General features: G+C 45.0%; 1 protein-coding gene across 4 annotated transcripts in view; it reads left to right on the top strand.

The window, feature by feature from the left end:
• Nucleotides 1-24,489, top strand: part of KAZN (kazrin, periplakin interacting protein) — a 294,829-nt gene that overhangs the window by 154,990 nt on the left and 115,350 nt on the right. For all 4 annotated transcript variants that reach the window (XM_068240530.1, XM_068240528.1, XM_068240529.1 and 1 more), the window contains one exon: nucleotides 17,135-17,326. In XM_068240530.1, the coding sequence (XP_068096631.1) occupies nucleotides 17,135-17,326 (192 nt within the window). The remainder of the gene's footprint in view (nucleotides 1-17,134; nucleotides 17,327-24,489) is intronic.

Genomic DNA, 24,489 nt, shown 5'->3' on the forward strand with positions numbered 1-24,489 from the left:
TAAAGTGCTGTGTATTGCTAGGCACAGTGTAGCAGTATGCAGTGTATTGCAGGCAGGGAGTCAGGTGTCCCATATCCCCAGGCACTACAGTATGCTGTGTCTCCAGGCATGTGGGTGGGGCGGGTGATGTCTGCTATCCAAACAGTTCAGTCATGCAGGCAGGAGATTCACTTTTGACCCAGCTGATGTTGTTACTGTGTCACTTTGAAGCTTTTGTGTAGGCGCAGTCACTTCTAACTTGTGGATGATAGCTGGAGCTTATCCAATACCACAAGTCATTCACTTTCTCTATGGAGATGCAGTTTTTGTTTTGTTTTGTTTGATGGTATTAGAATTGCTTTTACTATAACCGCGTCTTTGTACTAATTGAATACACACTCCTATAACGATTTTGTTTCTTTGTGGGAAGCTAGTAAAGGTATGTGGATGCAAAGCAGAATAAGGTATGATTCTGTGCCTTTGTACTGGAACTGAACCCTATATACCCCATTGTTTGTTGTGGAAGCAGGGATACGCTTGTGTTGTGGTTCACGGCCAGTAGGTTTCTTGTGTCTTGAGCAGGATGTCTGAGAGTCATGTTAAACTATAGATAGCCACCAGATGGCCCATCAGATAGATCCCTCTGATCAAATCACATAAGAAAGGGATCTATTGGCTGCACACACACTGTACGCATACTTTCAATGCATTTCCATGTAAAATTGATTGAAAATCCACACAGCCGCCGCTCCCTGCCTGGCTGATCCTCCCCCCTCCCCCCAATCTGTGCTCCCTTTGCCAGCCAAGCTCTCACATATCCTTCCATGTTCAGTGGTTTACTTCATTCCATGGATCTCCTCCTTCCTGTGTTCTCTTCTCTTCCTGGTCATGTGACACAAGCATTGATCGCCACCAAGTGGAACAGGGCTATTGTTGACCCACCGGAAATCAAGCATAATTTTCTGTCCTGCGCAATTGACCAAATTGATTTCTGATGGAAATCGATTGGGCAACATTAAAGGACACCCAAACTGAGAGGGAAATGGAGGCTACCATATTTATTTTATCATATATGAAAGAGAGAACAGAAAATGTCTGGCACTGTAGCTTTAATGCGTGACAGCAGATGTACAAAAATATTGCATACAACGCATACAAGGACAATGTCCGTGGAAGTGATGGTACTTATCGTGCTCTTGCTGAAGGTGGGGAGGCAACTGTGGGCGCCAGTGGGTGCACGGCCTTACAGCCGTTTCGCAATGGGGTAAGCCTTGCTTCTTCGGAGGCTTCTCGTGCACAAATGTGCTGGAGGGAAGCGGCCATTATATCGCCTACTTCCGTATGGGTCCCGCCTCCCTGTAAGAAATGACAAGGGATAATACCATTGGCTGGTAAGGGCGCATCATCATGGGCGGCGCGCATGCGTCACACCATATGGGGGCGCAAGCGCGTCACTGCGTACAGATGAAGCGTACGTATGGTGTCTAAGCGTGTTGTCATGGCAACCTGGACCGCCCCAGCCCGCAGGGACGCACAGCAGCCGGCACCGTCGGCCAATGAGCGGAAGGAGGGGCGGGTGCGAAAGCGCACGACAGCGCTGCCTGGCAACAAGCAATAGACAAACACTTATACCATCCACAGCAAGGACAGGATATATTATCCATATCCCTAAGCTATCTTAGCTAAAAACTCGTGGAAAGAACCTTACAGCACTAATGTATGCCACAAGCTATATGCAGCTATGGTAAGTCCCATGCCAAAAATAGGTAGGAGGGAAGTGAAAGAAAAAAGTGAAGGAGATGTAGGTGAAAGTGAGTGAGGATAAGGGCAGTGAGGCGAGGCACAAGTCCTAGATACCGAGCCCCTAAAAGAGAGAGAGAGAGGTGGGATAAATCACAGGACGGAAAAACCACTTCAATATAGGTAGAAACCTGAGGTAAATGCACAGACGCCTATTAGCCACATAGACCGACTATAAATAGGGATTATAGCTAATCCAATTTTAGAAATTTAAAAACCTTTGTAAAAAAGGTCAGTTTCAAAGATTAAATTCCAAATATAGAAGTGCGGTCAACATGTGGCGAATATGAGAAGAGAGGGAAAGGAGAGGGCATGCATCAGAGGATAAGGAGAAGAACCATCATGCAAAAAGGAAACCTCAAGGGTCAAGAAAACAGGCTAGATCCAAGTGGTCGTTAAGACCAAGAGGGCCCATAGCGTCCGTCCTAAGAATCCACTTCGATTCAAGCTTAAGGAGCAATTTTTTCCTGTTGCCACCCCTGCGTGGGAGGATACAATGATCCACGCAGGCAAAGGACAAAAGGCTAGGATCAGAGCCGTGGGCAACAGTCATGTGCTCCACCACCCTGGGGCAGCCCTTCCCCTTAGGTAGCAGGCGGACATGCTCCAAAATTCTGTCTTTCACCATTCTTGTGGTCATACCAACATAAAACCGTTGGCATGGGCACCATAGGGCATAGACCACATAGTTCGTTCTACAAGTGGCAAAGAAAGGAACCTTGAACTGGATTGGACCCAATTGATAGGACTTGCCTGTCCTCATGTGTCGGCATGCCTTGCATGCCCCACATCGGTGGTTACCTGCAGTGGCTACTTGGTCAAGCCATGTATGGCGTGGACTCTCACGAAAGTCGCTATGGACTAACCATAGTGGCATGGGACTTACCATAGCTGCATATAGCTTGTGGCATACATTAGTGCTGTAAGGTTCTTTCCACGAGTTTTTAGCTAAGATAGCTTAGGGATATGGATAATATATCCTGTCCTTGCTGTGGATGGTATAAGTGTTTGTCTATTGCTTGTTGCCAGGCAGCGCTGTCGTGCGCTTTCGCACCCGCCCCTCCTTCCGCTCATTGGCCGACGGCGCCGGCTGCTTTGCGCCCCTGCGGGCTGGGGCGGTCCAGGTTGCCATGACAACACGCTTAGACACCATACGTACGCTTCATCTGTACGCAGTGACGCGCTTGCGCCCCCATATGGTGTGACGCATGCGCGCCGCCCATGATGATGCGCCCTTACCAGCCAATGGTATTATCCCTTGTCATTTCTTACAGGGAGGCGGGACCCATACGGAAGTAGGCGATATAATGGCCGCTTCCCTCCAGCACATTTGTGCACGAGAAGCCTCCGAAGAAGCAAGGCTTACCCCATTGCGAAACGGCTGTAAGGCCGTGCACCCACTGGCGCCCACAGTTGCCTCCCCACCTTCAGCAAGAGCACGATAAGTACCATCACTTCCACGGACATTGTCCTTGTATGCGTTGTATGCAATATTTTTGTACATCTGCTGTCACGCATTAAAGCTACAGTGCCAGACATTTTCTGTTCTCTCTTTCCTATATGATATGGTCACAATGTTTGAAGTCCTCTTGTCGTGAGCACGTAGCTTCTGCTGAAGTTTGCTACACTGCCTTTCAGCGAGATTTTTCCATCTGCAATTCACACTGAGTGCCTACCTACCCTCTCCATAGTCTCCATATTTATTTTATAACAATACCAGTTGCCTGGTAGTCCTGATGATCTTTGGTACTGAAATCTGACTGTAACCAAACATCTGATCTGCATGCTTGTTCAGGGTCATTGGCTAAAAATATACTGAGCAGAGGATCAGCAGGACAGCCAGACAACTGGTATTACAAGTAAGGAAATAAATATGGCAGCCTCCATATCCCCCCCCCCCCCTCTCAGTTCAGGTATTTAAAGCTCAACTTTAGTTCTAAATATCCTACTGCTAGTTATTATTCAGCGCACACAGATACTACCTCTTGTGTATTGTACAAGGATTTTGTAGCTAAAATAAAAAATGGAACAGAAGCAGTCCACTTGAGGGGGATTCAGCAGGTTCTGTGGTCAAGGGGCCTGCTTCACTCAGCACAATCCTGCTGTTCAGGCTGAGTGCAGAGAAGATGACGAGCTCTGAAAGTCTGTTATGCTGGGAATACACAATGAGATTTTTCAGCAGATTTATTGTCCGATCGTTTTTCATTCACTTCAATGAGAAATTGATCAGAAAAACAATCAAATCAGATCGTACCTGTCTGAAATGATCTATCGAACCATCTGCCAAAAAATCTCATGGTGTATATTCCCAGCATAACAGAGAGGATGACAGTAGGGCACCTGACCAGTTACTCAACCAGTTAATATTAATAAATCAGACTTTTACAGTTCTGCAACTGACTTTTTACATGGGACTTAGAAACCATGTATGCCTGGCTTTATAATGTACATCATTAGGCCTTCAGAGAAAACAATAACAGTCATTAAATCTGTCACAATTTCCAGAGATAGGCGGCTGAATAAATATGCAAATTTCAACCCCTCTCCTTTTTCCAGCCTCCATTTAGAGAACTTTATTAATAGGGAATAGGGCAACTAAAGGTCAGGTATTTTTCCTTTCCATCTCTGCAGTCTGCTTATACCTCTTGGGCTACTGATCATTTTGACAAGAAATGTTTACTGACTGTTATCCCTGATTGTATTTTCATGTTTGTGTCACGGAAAGCCCAGTTGTTATATGGTATTTTGTAATTGTACATCAGGATTCATACGATTTCCTTATCTGCCTTGGCACATGCAGAAAGTCCAACAGTCTCTTCTCATGATTTGTGAACTTTCATAAGCGTAGTAAAGGATCATAATACATACTTGGTTTCTATTACTGTTTGTGTTCCTCGTGGAGGGATTTCCCATTACTTGCAGTACAGTGGCCCAGTTCTTTGGAGAAAAATTCAGCAAAATCTTTCCAATGAGGATTCTACTCCAGATCAAAATTTTGCAAGAATGAAAGTTAAACATTATCTTGGTTGATTTACTTTGTGTTTATGTACATATAAAACACAGCGCCTTCCTAACAAATTGTACAGTAGCTGAGACATTGGCAGCGATGTCGCATTACTTGCCAGGACTTATCAGGTGGACTCTTCCTTGGTCGCGCTATTTAATTTCAAGATTTGAGTTATTAAACCTGTAATTTTATATGCAATTGTTTTTATGTGGATTATAAAATTCTACCTGCCTTGCCAGCAAAACATAGATACTTGTTCTGTGGTTCTAGCATGATTTATGTATTGTTAATAGGTGCTGTAAGTGTTTTTTGTTGGAAAGCGCTTGTAGCCTTGCAGCAGGGGTGTGTTTGTGGAATCTGTTCCTCTGACAGTACTGTTGATATGATTGCAGTGTGAGCTTACTGTCAGTGAGCTCTGGTACTAATGCTAGAGTGCTGTGGGCAGAGGTGGACAGCCTGGGCCATGTCTGCCTAGAGACTAGTACAAGTGTCCACTGAAGTCTCTTTATGATCCAGAATGCCTTTGTACCCATCCTGACCCAGCGCTGGAAGCAGGTAACATACTGTCCTCTGCGCTACTCGTCTCCCAGAAGTTCATGATGAAAGCTAACTATTCTAATAGGGAGGGAGACACAGAGGTGACATCCCAATACAGTAAAACCCCCGTTATCCAGAACTGTTAGCCAGAATTCTCAGGCAACCAGGCAAAAAATCCTGACCTTGCAAGATGCATAAATCTACTTCTGCACTAATTTATACAGTAATAAACCTCTGATACATTAACCCTTACCCTGTTGCATTTAGGTTCTCTTGTGGTGCTTCATTTTTCCCCCGTTTCCCGCAGCCTATGCAGAGCAGGTGCAGGGAGAACGTCTTATTTACCTGTTCAAGGCACAGGATCAGCTCTCCTCTTCCTCCACCAAGTGGCGCTGCAATGCCGATATCCACTTCTGGGTCTGACGTGATCAGTCCTCATCACATGATATGGCGTGTGATTGGGACCCAGAGGATGACGGAAGAGGTGTGACAGTCTTCCACCATAGAGTGGCGCTGCAACACTGACCCAGAACAGGATGTTGGCATTGCAACGCCGTAGGTGGGGAGGTCAAAAGATTAAGTCAAGGCTGTCCTTTGTCTTAATTTGTTTTTATTACTTTATTTCAACATTAAACAGAATGTATAGTAAGTATACAGTGTGGGGTATAGTACAATTTTTTTAGCTAGGCCTATTATTAACATTGATTCTCAAGCAACCAGAAGCTACACTTATCTGGCATCTATGCACGGATAATGGGGTTTTTCTCTGCACTGTACTAGAAACTCACTAACTTGGGCTGGAAAAGGGGGGTGGGTGCATTTAAAGTTTTGCAGAAGGGGTGAGAATTTCTACTTGCACCCTTTTATACCTGTGTACTTTGCGTATTGAGGCTGTGGAGAGAGAAGTGGGCCCCCCACCCATGTAGTGTTGTAGATGGGGTGGCCCCTTATTATGAGATTAGCAATACTAATCTCAGCAGTGCCAGGCTGACAGAAACCTCTGATAAGGAAAGTCATTCAGAATATTGCACTTTCACTAGTAAGGGGGTATTTATGGTATGTGATGTTTTCATACATTAAATATTTGGCTTATTTTGGTAGTTTTTCTTAGTTTGTAGATAAAATGAAGAGTACTTTTGTTACCAGCCATATTTTAGCGATTTTATGTGGACCTCGTTGCTTCTTGGCACCTCTATGGGAGGATGTGCTGCATACCAAGGTCCCTCTGCATATGGAGCCAAAACAATAGGGAAACCGTATGACACTGCTGCTCAGACTTATTGCAAATCAGCACTTATTGATTGTGTCTGCATGTCCTCCATGAGGTCGCCCTCCCTTCTCCAGCACTGATCGATGTGCGCTTGCTGCTATTTACTCCACCACGGCACAGCCTCTCTTCATTTAACTAATGTTTTGATTTTAGATATGAGAGGATTACTAGATTACATGGCTTAGATATTGTTTACATGTAAAACTGGTTTGCTAGTGGCAATCGCTGCCTTCCCCAGGGCTTCAGAGTGTGACAGGTTTACTCGGTAGCTTTAACACTTAAAGGGAAGATCCATATAGAGCAAGGAAGGGTTAGAATCTCGGCTAGCTTTTGGTGGGCTGGGTTTTGAGTCAAAATGAAATTCACTCCCTTTCTGTTGCCTTCCTGGGTTCCAAAGGATAGGGATTCAGGGCACTGGCTGCAATAACAAACAACTTTCTTCTAGAGTGAGGATGGGTGTGATAATGCTTGAGGGTTTTATTGCTGTCTGTAGTCCTTTTTGGTGACATTTTCCCCAATTTTACACAAGACCGGAATGGAGAAAAAACTTGCCCAGGTGGGAGCTAAATCCCCTATGCTCCGGAGTCCAGTTCTTTTATTATTATTATTATTATTATTTATTGTATTTATAAAGCGCCATCATATTACGCAGCGCTGCACAATAGATAAAAGGGTTAACATACAAGGTAGGACATACAGGAAACTCACAACAAGACAAGATCATGCAAATGATTTGATAACAATACAGTGTCATAGGTCAAAATAGAGATTGTTATAGTCCACAAAAGGGGTGATTGTCAGTAAGATTGCATAATCAAGCTGGAAACACTAAGGGAGAGGGCCCTGCCAGAGGCTTACAATCTAAAGGGTGGGGATGGAGACAATAGGTGTATCTGTTGAGAGGGTGTCTAACAGAACATATTATGGTGCTGGTGTAGGGGGGTATGCGAGCATGAAAGGGTGAGTCTTGAGAGCTTGTGTGAAGATATTAAAGGTGGGGGCGAGTCTGGTGGCTGGAGGGGGCGAGTTCCAGAGAGCAGCTTATTGCGGGTGGACCTGGCATTCCAGAGGCCACAGGAAACAGGGAGTGAATGCCTAGGGGTAGGATGGATAGGAATAAGGTTATGCTGAGGGGGTGTGTGGGTAGAGTGTGGGGGGGAGGGAAGGGAAGTGCATGGGGGTTGAGGGCCAAAAGGGAGTCTAAAGACAGAAGGGGAGAAGGTGCGGGGAAACAGAAGGTGGGCAAGATGTAGAAGGAGGTGGAGGTAGAGCATGTGGTGATGGGGGATAGCAAGATGGGGAGGGAGATAGCTGGGAAATGGTGGAGGGGTCAGGGAGTTAATAGGAGGGAAGGGGTACATTTTGCACTGAAGGGATAAGGTAGGATGGGGTGTGGAGAGTGGAAGCATAGACAGGGGGACAGCAGTTAGACCAAGATGAGATAACTGTCACCAATGATGTGGCTGAAGGGGTTCAGCAAAGTTGCATCAATAATCAATCTGGTAAGGAGCAGTCCATAGGAGATCAGCAGTGAAGTTGGCAGATCATCAATGATGGCAAACAAAAAAAAAAACCCAGCTGTGTGTGATTGGTAGATTGGATGTCTGGTTGGTAATGACGTAATTTGTCTGGAGGTCGGCGATGGATCAGTTGGTGGGGAGTTCAGCAGTGGAGCAGCCAGCGAAGATCAGCAGTGGTGTGGTTGGTGAGGCACGGTGAAAACATCAGTAGTTTGGTAAGCGGGTGTGCAGTGCTTAAATTTATCTTTAACTTTATCTTTAACTTCATGTGGCAGGTCTCCTCTCTGTGTCTCTCTTCTCTTCCTGGGCATGGGACTCAATATCTCCACCTCCTACAATCTACACATTTTGAGGGTATAGAGGGGACCCCCCCAACTACATCTGTGCCAAATTGCAGCCTCCAAACCCTGCTTGTTCCCAAGAGAGAGTATACAAACCTGTCTTGTGAACCAGCGGTGTTTGGGGACTGCAATTTGGCACAGATGTAGTTCCTGGGGGTCCCCTCCATACCCTCAAAATTTGGGGAGTGAAGGAGGCGTGCAGCATATTAGAATAGGAAATCTGGCAGCACAGGATCACACTGTGCTTACGGGGCAGTGTAATTCTTAGGGCAGCATGATTGGACACAGCGTCGCCCTCTAGTGTTTAGAACTTTGGCTTGTCACATGACGCAGAAGAGAAGAGGGCACATGGAGACCCACCACATGTTGGACCCAGGACTGGACCTGGCAGGACACACATCATCCGGACAGGTGAGAGTACTGCCGCTATTCTGCGTCAGTCGCCACCTTATCAAACTCTGCCAGCGACATGCTCTCAACCCGCCGTCGATCAAGCAAAATTTTCCATGTGGTCCGAATAGATTTTCAAACAGAAATCAATTATTTGGGCAATGTTTTCGACGCGTTACCGATTTCACAGCAGATTAAACCACAATGCTCGATGGTAAAATAGAGTAGTGTATGGCCTGCTTTAGCCTTGTTCTGCCTATTGTACAGCTGCAGTACATTGAGACCAGAGAATCTTAAACCTAAATTTACATTTCTATTAAATTCCCCTTGACCTCTAGCTGAAGCTGCTGGACTGCGGCGTCACATTCTGCTGCTGTCTTTCAAATGATCTGTGAAATATTACTGTTGTCCTGATTAATACCTGTGTCTGTGCCACCCCAAGGCTCCCTACTTATTATGTTGTGTGCCGGTTGGTAGGGCCTAATTTGTGACTGTCAGCCTTGTCCTCTTAATAGCTGCTTCTAGTACGGATGGCCCATTATTCAGCTCCAGTCACCGCAGCTTTGTCAACGGTTTTAATTGGAAGGCGGCGAGAATAGTCGCATTTAGATGGTGATAGCAGGTCTTTTCTTGTGCATAATGTCCGGTGTCTGTAACATGGCTGTGCTCTTACAGCGCCCACTCATTTACCCAGAGAAGGCCAGGCAAGCCTGAAAAGTTTACATTTTAAAATCAAAGACTGTGATAAGAGAAGATCTGAAGAGATGTGAAGCAGAGACTCTGCATGTTACCTTTCTTGTTTTAAAATGTTTTCTGAAGTGGCCTAGATGAGGGAGTTAACAACAGTCTGTGAGCAAACTGCTATTCCGTTTCAGGCACACCTATTTTCTTAGACCTGGATGTCGGTGCCAGAGCTTAGTTATAGCTACACTAGCAGAATATGTGCCGTTTGAGCACAGAGCAGGTCAGGATGTCAGTGAGGTGGAGTTAGTTCTTGGGTGGGTAGGTGGTAGAAGAGTTAACAACTAGTCACAGGTCAGAAAGCTCACTGCTCCTTCACACTACAAGAGCTTTTTAAACGCTAGAAATTTTAAAAGCTCTTGCTAATGCAATGCTATGGAGGATTTTTACAAAATCACGGCGCTCCAGTGTGAACACGCACGTAGGATAACATTAGCAAGAGCTTTTAGAATCACAAGCGCTCAGAAAAGCTCTTAGTGTGAACGAACCCTTAGGCAAAGTATAGGATGCTAGGGTTAGGCACATGGGGCTTGATTCATAAAGCGGTGCAAACTGTTAGCACGCTGGTGAAAAGCCCCTTATCACGCCTAAACTCAGTTTAGGCGTGATAAGTTTAGCCGTGATAACTATAGCACCAACTGGGTTAGCACCGCAGTGCACAGCTGATCAAAAGTTTTTCGCTACCAAAGTCTGGTGCGCGAAACGTCGCATAGAGTTTAATGGCGCTGCTTTGCGCGCGGGACTTTGCGATCTAAACTTATCTAAACGTATCAGGTCTAAACTTATCACACCTAAACTTATCATGCCTAAACTGAGTTTAGGCATGATAAAATGGTTATCACGCCTAAAGTCTTTAACCATCTTAGCAGTATGGACGAGCTCAGCTCATCCATCACCGCCGTTGGCTGCCGCTCAGGCCCTGCTGGGCTGATTTTGATGAAATAAAGAGGAGCACACGCAGCCGGCACTTTGCCAGCTGCGTGTGCTACCTGATCGCCGCCGCAGTGCAGCGATCCGCCGTGTGCAGCGGCGAAAGAGGGTCCCCCCAGCCGCCGGAGCCCAGCGCAGCCGGAACAAATAGTTCCGGCCAGCGCTAAGGACTGGATCGGAGGCGGCTGATGTCAGGACGTCGGCTGACGTCCATGACGTCACTCCGCTCGTCGCCATGGCGACGAGGAAAGCCAAACAAGGAAGGCTGCTCATTGCAGCCTTCCTTGTTACTTCTGATTGCCGGAGGCAATCAGAAGAATGCGTCGGGAGCGCCCTCTAGTGGGCTTTCATGCAGCCAACTTTCAGGTGGCTGCATGAAATCGTTTTTTTTATTAAAAAAAAAACACTCCTGCAGCCGCCCTGGCGATCTTAATAGAACGCCAGGGTGGTTAACTGAGTTATCAGTTTGTAAACACTGCCTAAAACTGGTGATTAAAAGCCAGGATTGCAGCGGGGAGCGGCGGAAACGGCAAAGAGGGATCCAGGAGATTACAGCGACTCGATTGGTATTTTTTTATTGTACAAATCGGACGGTACAGATTCTCTTTAAGAGACTTCAGTTGTTATCTATGCAAAAGAGCTTCTCTGAGCTCTCCATGCAAACTTGAGTCAGCTACAGTGCTGTTTTCTGAAGCGCTTATCTCAACCTGTCTCACTGTTTCTTGGTTTTTTTTCTGACAGGAAGTTTAAAGGGTCGTTAGCTCTGCTTTGTTTCATCATTTAAAACACAGAGCGTAATTTGTAAACTGCAAATATTAGAGAATGATGTTGTAGAAAAAAAAAGCTATATAACTGAAAATATAAATGAGACTCCTTTCTTTGTTACTAATGTTCTATTAATTATTCATACTACACATACAATTCATTATACCATACTTTTTTTTTCCCTTCAGTGTCCATTCAAGTTATGTTTTATAAGAGAAGACAGCCAGATCTATTCAGTGAACCAAATGGATTGCAATAACATTATTGATCAGGGGTCAGTTTAGAGTTGATTTGACAGATTTATGGTAGTAGTGCATTAATATTCCTTTAAGTAAAAATTGTGCATTCTGCATGGAACAAGGCCTTAAGCTTTTCCAGCTTCCCATGGGACTTATGGATGAGTGCATTGATAAATCATTTAATATGTATAACCCTTCAGTACTCTCTCACTATTATGCTTTCCCCAGGGGGAGCATCGTGTTTTCATCCTTGGTGCAGACGCCTGGTGCCACCATAGCTTCCTCTGTGGTGTACCCCGATCAGAGTCCAATCCGCATAGAGGCTGCAGAAATCTTATATGCTGAAAACACTCTGCCAGTACCATACAAAGCTCATTATGAAACCTCTTTCAAATTGGCTGTGGATGTACAGGGCGTCAGGTTCACTTAAGCTGACCCTTAATTGCCAGAAAGACCTATAATTTGTCATTAGGCAGCTTTGATCTGCAGAATATTTGTACTGTTGCCTGTGGGCACCGCTGAAGTTCTCTGCATGAGAAGTATGAGGAGGGGCGACCTCTGATCGCAGTGTATTGTATACAGGAGCAGGGGGCCCCGGCTCTGAGAATGCAGCACAGAACAGTTTGCTGAATTTATAGAACAGCCAAGAGAAGCAAAAGCTCAGACCTCAATCCTGCACTCATGTTTGAAGGGAACGTTCATGGGCTTTATTCTTTGTCTATACTGAAAATAGACTTGTAAATATGTCTTCATCAGATGAATGTGAAGTATTACTTGTGAATGTCTAGTATGTGCTGTATGCAGATAAAGTGTGTATACAGCAGCCTTTGACACACACACACACACACACACACATACACACACACACACACACACACACACACACACCAACTGTTGATCCACCTGGCTGATTGACTTGGCCAAGCGCAGGCTGAGGGCATGGTTTTCCTACTCATCCTGGTCCATGTGCGCTGCTCAGTCGGCTTTCCTCTCAGAACATGTCCGCACAGCTTTTGCACTGTCACACAAGGGATGGCGTCTCAGTCCCTGCCTGTGCTGCCTGTGGCAGTCTTCGTATGTATGTACAATGCTTTAGGCTCTGATCACTCGTAGATTGATGTCTGATATGTCAGTTTATGGTTTGTTCTGAGACCAGACTACTTAACAATAATCCATTCCATGTTGATGAGAATATTAAAAGACCACTATCGCGAACAAATGTAAAATTTAAAATACATGTGTACAAGAAGTACATATTGAGCCAAGCAGTAATCAGCCCTGTTGACGGCCTACTGTTAATTCCTTCAGATCACCTGACCTTAAACCAGACCTTTTTGCTGCAAGGAAGAACCCCGGCTTCACAAAATGTAACCTTTTGCAAGTCTGCTTACTGAGCTTTGGTTTTTAGCCAGTGGTGTGAACTTTTAATTGCTGTGTGACATTGCTGTATGTGATTGGGGAGTGAGCAGCTCTGTGTGTCTGCTTTGTAGACTCGCGGGGGGGGGGGGGGATCTGGGGCGTTTGGCGCGCATAGCAATCTGGGCAACATTTCACCAGGGGAAAAAAAATGCAATTTAGGCAACATTTCAGCAGAAAAAACGCAATTTGGGCAACATTTCAGCAGACAAAAAAAGCAATTTGGGCAACATTTCAGCAGAAAATAAACACAATTAGGGCAACATTTCAGCAGACAACAAACACAATGTGGGCAACATTTCCGCAGAAAATAAACACAATTGGGGCAACATTTCAGCAGAAAATAAACACAATTAGGGCAACATTTCAGCAGACAACAAACACAATGTGGGCAACATTTCACCAGAAAATAACGCAATAGGCAACATTTCAGCAGAAAATATCGCAGTAGGCAACATTTTAGTAGAAAATAACGCAGTGGGCAACATTTTAGCAGAAAATAACACAATGTGGGCAACATTTCACCTGCAAAAAAAGGAATTTACTCACCTGACAGAAGTCTCCTGTCCCGGCCGGCCTCTGGCGCGCATCTCCCCCGGATGATCTTGCTCCTCCAATCTCCCGCGCTGAACAGAATAGCAGGGTTACGGGAAGATGGCGCCCGAAGCCCTGTACTGGAGACACAAATAGTCTCCAATACAGGGCTTCGGGCGCCATCTCCCCGTAGCCCTGCTCTGCCTGCCGGAAGACTATGCAGGCTGGAGCGGGGCTGCGGGCTATGAACTGGCGCGGCGCCTATTAGACTCCGTGGTCAGTTCATGCAATCGACGGTGGCCAGAGTCCCGAGGCCGGGACGTCCCGCGGCTAAAAGCGGGACGTTTCCCGGGAACTAGCGCAGCCTGGGACAGGGGACCCCGAATCCGGGACCTGTCTCTGGTAAAGCGGGACGTATGTACCTCATCTGCCTTGTGCTCCCTGGCCTACATAATTTGGCTTGGAAACAGGAGACTGAATGCTGCCCATGGGCATCTGCAGGGCAGGGAAGCCTTGATGGGCACTGCATGGAGATTTAGGATGGGTTCACACTACAAGAGCTTTTTAAGTGCTAGAGATTTTAAAAGCTCTTGCTAATGCAATGCTATTGGGGATTTTTACAAAATCACATAGCTCCAGCGTGAATACACAGATAGGATAACATTAGCAAGAGCTTTTAAAATCACAAAGCACGATATAATGTAAATGAGTCCTTATGTTGCACTGTTTTCAAGCCCATCTACAGGCTAAGTTTTTGTACTACCTTCAGTAGCAAAATAATTTCTGTACCATGTAAGCCAATGCATTTATATTTACTATTTATCTACATACAGTTTTTTACTTCATCTAACATATGGATATATGACTTAAGGGGAATATCCGAGCTATTTAAAAAAAAAAAATCATCTACTTACCCGGGGCTTCCTCCAGCCCTTTGCAGCCGACATGTCCTTGCGCCACAGAAACTACTGCGGACAACGTGGACTTGATTGACAGCGGCGCAGTAGAGGACGACCTCGCAAGGTCTGCCTCTGCACCAACGGGGACCCCGGACCGGCGGCTGAGAACGAAGCTGTGGCGTGGGACATGTCAGCTGCAAGGGGCTGGAGGAAGACCCGGGTAAGTAGATGTTTGGTTTTTTTTTTTTTTCTGTTTTTTTTTTTTTTTTTTTAGTTTGAACATTCCCTTTAAAGAGACTCCGTAACAAAAATTGCATCCTGTTTTTTATCATCCTACAAGTTCCAAAAGCTATTCTAATGTGTTCTGGCTTACCGCAGCACGTTCTACTATCACCATCTCTGTAATAAATCAACTTATCTCTCTCTTGTCAGACTTGTCAGCCTGTGTCTGGAAGGCTGCCAAGTTCTTCAGTGTTGTGGTTCTGCTATGAACTCCCCTTCCAGGCCCCTCTCTACACACTGCCTGTGTATTATTTAGATTAGGGCAGCTTCTCTCTTCTCTCTTATCTTTTACAAGCTGGATAAATCGTCCTCTGAGCTGGCTGGGCTTTCACATACTGAAGAATTACAGACACAGGCAAAGCTGTTTGCAGGAAGAAACGAGCAGCCTGAAACTTCAGTGCATGAGAGATGCAGGGGGAAAGAAACACACAAATGATCTCTTGAGATTCAAAAGGAATGCTGTATACAGCCTGCTTGTGTATGGATGTATTTTCTATGTGTGGACAAACTGTACATCAACCTACTTCCTGTTTTGGTGGCCATTTTGTTTGTTTATAAACAAACTTTTTAAAACTGTTTTTAACCACTTTTAATGCGGCGGGGAGCGGTGAAATTGTGACAGAGGGTAATAGATGTCCCCTAACGCACTGGTATGTTTACTTTTGTGCGATTTTAACAATACAGATTCTCTTTAAGAAGGGGGCTGGTTCCCTGAAAGCTTGCATAATTTAATTGTATCACTTAGCCATTCAAAGGTATTACTTTTACAAAATGTTGTTCTACTTATTATGTTCTAACTTTATAGAGTAAAGAAGCGTTAGAATCTATTGTGGGTTCTTATGGCCATTCATGTCCCTGTTTAGTGGATTTATACAACCTTCCCCCCAAAAAAACTTGAGACACTTCGTAAAAAGTAGTGAATGTAAACAGAATGAGATGATCTGAAAATCCGGTAAACCTTACATGTAAATGAAATTAGTATAAAGACATAGCAAATGCTAAAACCCTAAAACACTACTACTGCACTGTACCGATCCGGTGTCTGGAGTCACACTACACAGTTCATGCTATGCAGCAGAATAGGCCTGGCGCTGCACTATACCTCTTCTGTCTGGAGTCACACTTTGCGCAGCTCATGCTATGCAACAGAATTGGACTGGCTCTGCAGCTGTTTGCAGCATTTAGCTGTTTTCTATTTTTACATTCTCTTCCTGTCCATCTCCAGGAATAATCTTTGGCTGGTTACACTACGAGCATATTGGAGTAGTTTAATCACCCCCTATTCCTGGCTGCAGTGGGGCTAATTACTGTGCGTAGATGAAATGTTCCTCACTGCTTTCTCGCTCCTGTCCTTCCTCCCCCTTCCGTTTTTCTTTGTGATCATCTGGGATTGTTATTTGTGCAAATCCATGAATCACAGAAAAGTAATTGGCCGATAATTTATTCTAATTGCTCACACTTGTAACGTTAACCATCCAAACAGGTTCTGCACTGACAGGAAGCCTGGTGATGTTTAGGACACTGTCCCAAGTTGGCAAAGGATTGTGGGTAAGGGCAGGAAGCCAAGGAAGTTATAGCGTGACGATTGCTGGATAGAGCCTTACGGAGGTGTGAGACATTTAAAGGGCCACAAACTGTCACAAATACAAATTTTAGAAAATTATTTTACAATTCTTAAAACTAATTGAAGTGGAGATAAAGCCAAGTAAAGGTTCCTACTCTTACCTGACCAGCCTATCCCATATTGAGAGGACAAGGCTAGCATTCTAGTTAGAGTAATGCACTGCACCGCATCTAACATTGGAAACACAATTCCCTATACTTTGCGCATTCATACTCCATTTAAATTCAGTGCCTGTTTCTTAGGCCACATTCACAGCAGTGCATTGCAGTGTGGTATACCGGCTGCTTTGTATGGTGGCTTACCGCACTGCAATGCACCTCACAACATGCATGATTCTTTGTTGTCGCAAAATACTACACAGAGGCTCCTTTGTTGTTCTGTATCCTACAAAAGGTCCTGTAACATGTATAATGCTGGAAGAAAACTGTGTACCTACCTATTTGGGACTGCAAAAACCTAGGCTGGATTTTGAATGAACTACATTTTTGTGAATGTTATATAACTCGTCTGTGTTGGTTCCGGTGTGCAAAAGGTTAATTGCGTCCTTTGGAATTTGGTCACATTCACTTAGCACCTCTCCCCAGTTTCACCTATCTAAAGGCTGTAATAAGTAAATGAGCAATCTTTAGGCTAAGGATAGAAAGTTGACCAAGCTGTATTCATTGTGAGGGCAAACTTGAGGTCGCTGCTGTCCAGGGACTGCCAAATTCTCAGGACTGGCTGGACAAAATTACAAATCTTTTAACAGATTCCAAATACTATGCACAGTTCTCACAGTTCAGTAATAATCTTCATGTTTCTGGTATACATGGGGTATAGCTTACAGTTCTTTAATGTTTGCATGTCTTTGCCATTTGCAGTGCTGCTACGGGAAGAGGTGTCACAGCTGCAAGATGAGGTCCACCTGCTCCGACAAATGAAGGAAATGTTAGCAAAAGACCTGGAGGACTCACACGACAGCCGATCAGCAGAAGTGCTGTCAGTTACAGAGCTGAAGGTCCAGCTGGTGCAGAAAGAGCAGGAGCTGGCCAGAGCAAAGGAGGCGTTACAAGGTACTACATCCTGTCTGCTCTTCAGTGTGCTTGAACCATCCACACATGTGCATTTATGATACTCTAAACCTCTACTCTCATCTAACACAGGACCTTTATCAGCGTGGACTTGCCCCTTTTCCTATGTTTTTGTTTCTTGCAATCCTGAGCACCTTGGGCTGGAATGACTCCAGTAAGAGCTGGTTCACACTAGGTCCGGAAACGTATCCGTGACTCAGTTTTTAAAATCTGATCAAAACTGGAGCCAAGGATAGCAGCCGTCTTCACGCAAACGAAAAACGGATCCGTCTGTATTTAGGGGGACCCGTTTTCAAATCCTGAACGGAAGGTCTGGATTTGCTGCACTTTCACGGGCCGCATATGGATCCTGATACACGCTGGAGTAGTGAAGGGCAATAGGAAAACGGATCCCCATCTACACAGACATCTTTTGACATAGAAACTGATCCGTTTTCTGTGTTCCAGCCCTGCCTTTGGGTGGGGAGGGGGACGCCATGCTGGAGGGGGTAGCAGCCAGGACGGGAGGGGAAGGGGGGGTTTGCAGCGGATGGTGGGGAGGGGGGTTGTTTCTCTCCGCCTCCCCCACCCCCTCCCACCCCCACCCCCACCTGGGTCTCCCCTTCCTCCCTCCCCCTCCAGGTAGTTTCTGCTTAAGTAGTTTAAAAATCAATATTATAAAGCGAGCGGGGAACTACTCACTTACTTGCGCTCCACTGCTCGCCGCGTCACTTCCTGTATGTTGCCCAATGAAGTACAGAGGGCGGCAGTACAGGAAGTGATGTGGAGCGCAAGGAAGTGAGTAGTTTCCCACTCGCCGCTTGCTTTATAACATTGATTTTTATAGTATTTTAAACAGAAAGTAGCTGAAAGGTGAGTGGGGAAGGGGTACCTAGGTGAGGAAGGGGGGGACCCTCCACTCTCCCCACTGCTGCCCCCTTTCCTGCCTGCTCTCCCCTCCAGCATGGCGCCCACTCACCCACGGCCAGGGCTGCAAAAAAGCATTTTTTCTCAAAACGGAGAAATAAAAAAAAGTTTACAAAAAGGGGACAAGTGTGAACCTACTTCCTACCTCAGTGTCTCTAACTAAAACTCTGCCACTGGCCATAACCATCTAGAAAAAAAATCTTTATAGTTTTTAGGTACAAGCTTTTAGCATACTTTAAAAAGTGACATGTTGTAGTAGTGTAACCAGGTCAGTTGAATAAAGGATTTCTGTAGTGAACAATGCAATAAAGTACAGCATTGCCATTTTTAGTAGCCACCAGCTTGTTATTTGTTAGCAGAGCAGCTGATGTGCACATCTCTTCATTTGGTCTTTTCCCCCCCGGACAAGACTCCTAGGGTTTGGGTTGTGTGGGTGATTTGCAGCTGCAGATAGACTTATTGCAGGTTAATGGAGTTACCAGTAAACGCAGCTAGTCACTAGCAGCTTGTTGCAGCAACTTGTTGATGTTGCCTGTATGACATGGCCTAAGCTGAAATTAGTTCTCTGCACACACCTGCTGACCAACGTGCTACTGCAGTGGAGAGCCAGGTATTGGAAACTGTCTGTTTAAGAAGCCTAATATAAAGGGGGGATTTCAGTCCTTATCAGCACAAGTTGATGTAAGGTATTTAAGCTGTATTTCTGAACATTATTTCTTCTTTGTTATTTTTACTGACTCAAAGAATGTTAATGTGACCCTGTATAATCCCATGTAATGGGTTACAGCCTCCCTGTCTAGTGTTTAGACTGTAGCAAGGCTGATGTTATGCAAAAAAAACTTAAAGTGAGCCACGGTGACAGTTGTGACCATTTGCCCTTCCCAAAATGTGTATGGTTTCTTGTACAGTATAAGCACTGGGAATCCTTTTTGTAGGCGGTTGTAATGAGCCTGTACTAAAAGTAGATGAGTTTCAGAAATTTGTCAGGGTTCCCAGATTCAAAAAGCTGCTATGTCCTCTCTTGCCCATGCCACACCTATACTCAACCCCTCACACTAGTTACACCACCTTACTGGCCCCCTGGTGATATCATAGCCTAGACTCTACATAAATACAAAGGGTAGGTGGCGAACATACAGGGGGGGTGAAGGGAGACCGTTGTTGAACCATCTTCTGATCAAACCTTGGTGACTCACAGGGGCTGTATATAGCATGATCTGTGCTGGGGAGGTAGTAAAGCTCTATACTACCCTACTACCAGATAGAGAAGCAGTGATGCACTACAGGGTCTCATGAAGAACTTTACTTTTGTACTATTACATGAATGAGTAGGAAATTATTAAAAGAAAAAAATGACACTACAGAGATTCATGACACCAGGTGCTTTACAGGCAATAACATGTAAATTAATTGGGGCAGCAGGACTTACTCTCTAGTTAACTATATTGTGAGAACCTCTTTAATAATAATGCGAACATTTGTATAGCGCTTTTCCCCTATCGTACTCAAAGCGCTGCAGCCACAGGGACACGCTCAAGAGGCCACCCTGCAATGTTAGGGAGTCTTGCCTTGAACTCCTTTACTGAATAGGTACTTACCCTAGCCAGGATTCGAACCATGGTCTCCCATGTCAAAGGCGGTGCCCTTGACCAGTACACTATCCAGCCACTTGTTTGTAATAGCAGGGACAACTCCTTTTGGCATTCTTTATGTGTATAGGTGGTGCAGGTGGTACCAGCTACCACTATTGAGTTAAAATTGCCATTAGGAATGCAGAATTATTCTACAACATAACTGACCGCTGTGAACTGGACCTAAAAGGCAAGTTTTAATACTCTGAGCAGGCCTTTTTGTGTTGGTCTGCAACATGTTTAGTGATTCATTGCCCAATACACTTTGTTATTTTTTTTGTAATTGGTGACTTCAAAAGCTCACACTTTTTTTTCTGCACATTCAGATGCATAAAAATGTATGCGTTTCCAGCCGCATTACAGTACATTATACAGTTAAAACCCCCATTATCCAGCACCAACGGGTATTGGCTGATGCTGGATAAGTGTTGTTTCTGGTTGCTTGAGTCGATGTGAAAAATAGGCCTGACTAAAAAAAAAACAGTACTATACCCCACACTGTATAGTTACCATAAACTCTGTATTAATGTTAAAATACAGTAATTAAAAACAAATTAGGACAAAGGACAGGCTTATTGTAACACAGGTTTATAAAGAAGTGTAAAAGAAGATTTATGCGTCTTTCAAGCCCAGAATGTTTTTCTGGTTGCTTGAGACTGCTGAATAACAGGGTTTTTACTATAATGGGAAAAAGTGCAGTGCCCAGGAAAAAAGCAGCAAGCTTTCAGGTTTTTGGACACAGAAACACATATGTAAACAAGCCCATTCATTAGGAAGTGAATATCTCCCCCAAACTGGACTTAAAGAGAATCTGTACTCTAACATTCTTACAATAAAAAGCATACCATTCTATTCATTATGTTCTTCTGGGCCCCTCTGTGCCGTTTCTGCCACTCCCTGCTGCAATCTTGGCTTGTAATTGCCAGTTTTAGGCAGTGTTTACAAACAAACTAACCAGCTTGTGATAGGCTCAGAGAAGCTCAGTCTGTGACTCACACAGAGCATGGAGATGGTGTGTATAGCTTCTGCCTATAACAGCAGACAGTCAATCGTGCAATCCACATCGGACTCGACCCTCCATAGATGATTCAACTGATTTTTATTGTATCCATTAGCGGTGATATAGCACACTGAAAGCACAACGTTTCGGGCAAAGGCCCTTTCTCAAGTGCTCAAGTGGAGCACTTGAGAAAGGGCCTTTGCCCGAAACGTTGTGCTTTCAGTGTGCTATATCACCGCTAATGGATACAATAAAAATCAGTTGAATCATCTATGGAGGGTCGAGTCCGATGTGGATTGCACGATTGATTGGAACTCATATGAGGGGTTTGATGGACCTCTCACCGCACTGGACTCCCCACAATAATTGAAACTACTCTGTGGCCGGCAGGTACTATTGCACATTGTATAACAGCAGACAGCACATTCCTGCCTGAGCCCGACAAAGCCGTCAGAGGAAAGAAGATTAGATTATATAACAGATAACACAGCCACTGTGCAACTAGAAAAGGCTGCAGTAATCCAGAGCACATTAGAACAGGTATAGGAACTTATAGGATAGAAGAAATAAGGCTGAAAGTGTTGTTACTTTGTTGTTTAGTCTCTTTAAGGTCACCTACAGGGACAACAAATAGACTGACTATGGATCTTGTCCTTCTCCATACTACTGAAAATGGCTTTTTTTTTTTTCTTCTGTATCTGCCGGAAATGTCTCCTCACTCTATTCTGTCAGTGACACAGTAGGAAGTGATGGGAAATCTTCCTAACAGGAACACAGCAATAAGCCCAGACAGATGTTCCACCCTTCCCTGCTCTATCCACAAACTGAAGGGTAAAAAAAATTCCCATCGTCTATAATTTCATAGTAGACACATCCTCACCGTAACACTTCCAAGTTGACATTCAGCAGCAGCCAGAGGATTAGCAGCTACTTTAGTGACTTTACCGCAAGATATCTCTGTCGTCACATTGTGGCACTGCTACAGCCACTCTACAGTCATAGTTTTTGCTTCTGTCCGACAGCCTGTGTAGTAACTCTGTTGGCATGTGACTCTTCTGGCCTTTCCTTTCCCCCTTGTGAACAGTGTTTCTCATGAGACCTTGAATGCAATGTAATTCCAGGTTGTGTATAGCACTTCTTTTTCAGAGTATAAGCAGCATGTATTGTACAAGCTTACAGTGAACAGGTGCACAGGATGTGCAATGAATACCCTGAAGGCTGCTATAGAATAGGAACCTGGAACAATAGTGTTATACACACTGCAAGTAGTGTTAATTTACTAAATGCACTTTAGGATATTACTGCATAGTGCATTTAATAAGTACAGCTGCAAAATTCCTTTCATTGTTAAAAGTACAAAGCTTTAAACTGGCCCCCACCCTTAACCACTTAATAACCGCCTAATGCCGATAGGCAGGTCGCAAGTGGTTTCCCATGGAAACGGCCGCTCGTTCGAGCGGCCTTTCCATGTCCGTTCACGGAGGGTGTCTCGTGAACAGCCTGCGAGCCTCCGATCGCGGCTCGCAGGCTAATTGTGAACACGCGGGGAAGAAATCTCTGCTGTTTACATCATACGGCGCTGCTGCGCAGCAGCGCCATAAAGGAGATTGGCGATCCCCAGCCTCTGATTGGCCAGGGATCGCCGCAGTCTTATAGGCTGAAGCCTATTAGAGGCCGTGCAGGACGGATCTCCGTCCTGCGCCGCCCAGTGGAAGGAGGGGAGGGAGGGAAGTTCAAGGAGGCCGAAACTCGCTACGGAGGGGGGCTTTGAGGAGCCCCCCGCAAAACGAAAATAGCCGGCGGCGATCAGACCCCCCCCCCCCCCCCCCCCCAGCAGGACATTTCCCCCCTGGGGAAAAAAGGGGGGGGGGAAGTCTGGTCGCCCTAGCTCTATCCTGATTTGTGCTGTGGGCTGGAGAGCCCACGCAACACAGATCAGGTAAAAATGGCCTGGTCCTTAAGTGGTTAAAGAGAATCTGTACTCTAAAATTCTTACAATAAAAAGCATACCATTCTATTCATTATGTTCTCCTTGGCCCCTCTGTGCTGTTTCTGCCACTCCCTGCTGCAATCCTGCCTTGTAATTGCCAGTTTTAGGCAGTGTTTACAAACAAGACATGGCTGCTAACCAGCATGTGATAGGCTGAGAGAAGCTCAGTCTGTGGTTCATACAGAGCTTGGAGGGCTTCTACTTATCACAAGCAGCACATTCCTGCCTCAGCCGACAAAGCTGACAAAGGAAAGATTAGATTATATAACAGAGATAATAAAGCCGCTGTGCAACTAGGAAAGGTTGCAGTAAGCCAGAGCACATTAGAACAGGTATAAGAACTTATAGGATAGAAGAAATAAGGCTGAAAATTTTGTTACAGAGTCTCTAACTTAAACTATTATTGCTCTGAAGTAGATTGTCAAGAGTTTTCCAGGTGATAGCATGTCATGTGGCTCCATCTGTTCATATGCAAGTCTCTATGGAACTGCAAGTCCCAGCATGACGTGTCAGCCATTTTTATATGTCATACACACAAAAGACTTGCAGTGAGTTACTTATGATCTTGGACTTTTACAGAGATACAGCAGATCTCTGAGAAACATATTTTTTAAATGCCATTGTAGTCGCAGGGAGAGAGTGTCTGGGATTGTGATGGATTGTGTGTATTAGTTTTCCACATTTCACTCCTCTGCACTGCCATTTCAGCAAATCCACTCCAATATTTGATGTTCTCTGTGAGACAGGTGCTCAAGTGAGATAAAAAGGCTAATTTACTCAATTCAAGGAGTCCTGCTTTGAGAACCATAGGTCTGTTGAGATTTTTACAAACAAGGTATCAGAGTTCTTTGCTATAAAACTTGCTTGTGTTTTCTTTTGTTTTTCATTTGGGACAATCATTCAGTTTGAACCCAGTAAAGAGGATTGTCATTTTTCAGTTCTAGCTAAGTTATCCATCTAGTGGCAAAATTGTTTTCTTTACTCTTTTCTGTATATAGTGTGAATAGCTTGTACAGCACTGATGTTGGTGATGTACAAATTTGTCTCCCCACTTGCTTTACACCTTTAGGATAAAACATCCACTACCTTGGCTCCTGTGCTACAATGCTAGGAGTCTGAACGTGCAGCTATGTGACTGCTGGACACTTCCTGCCCCAACACTTCTGGTGCTTAAAGGGACACTTAAGTCAGAAATTTAAAAAAAACAGTTTTACTTGGCTTCTACCAGCCCCCTGCAACCGCCCTGTGCCCTTGCAGTCACTCACAGAGCCTCCGGTCCCCTGCCGCCAGTTAGTTTTGTTTTCGATTAGAGGCCTGGCCACACTTTTTTTTCCATTCCCATCCACAATAGCGTCCTGCGCCTGTGCAGGACGCTATTGCGGTCAGGGACACGACAAAGGATACGCGTGGCCAGGCCTGCGCAGGCGCAGAAAGCCCGCCGACTCTCTGTCAGGGCCTGTCAGCGAAAACAAAACTAGCTGGCGGCGGGGGACCAGAGGCTTCATGAATGACTGCGAGGGCACAGGGCGGCTGCAGGAGGCCGGTAGAAGGCTCAGGCAAGTAAAGCTGATTTGTTTATTCCTGGCTTAAGCGTCCCTTTAAGGGAAGGGGTACTGCG

The sequence above is a fragment of the Hyperolius riggenbachi genome, chromosome 6 (assembly GCF_040937935.1).
Source record: "Hyperolius riggenbachi isolate aHypRig1 chromosome 6, aHypRig1.pri, whole genome shotgun sequence".
NCBI classification, from domain to species: domain Eukaryota; kingdom Metazoa; phylum Chordata; class Amphibia; order Anura; family Hyperoliidae; genus Hyperolius; species Hyperolius riggenbachi.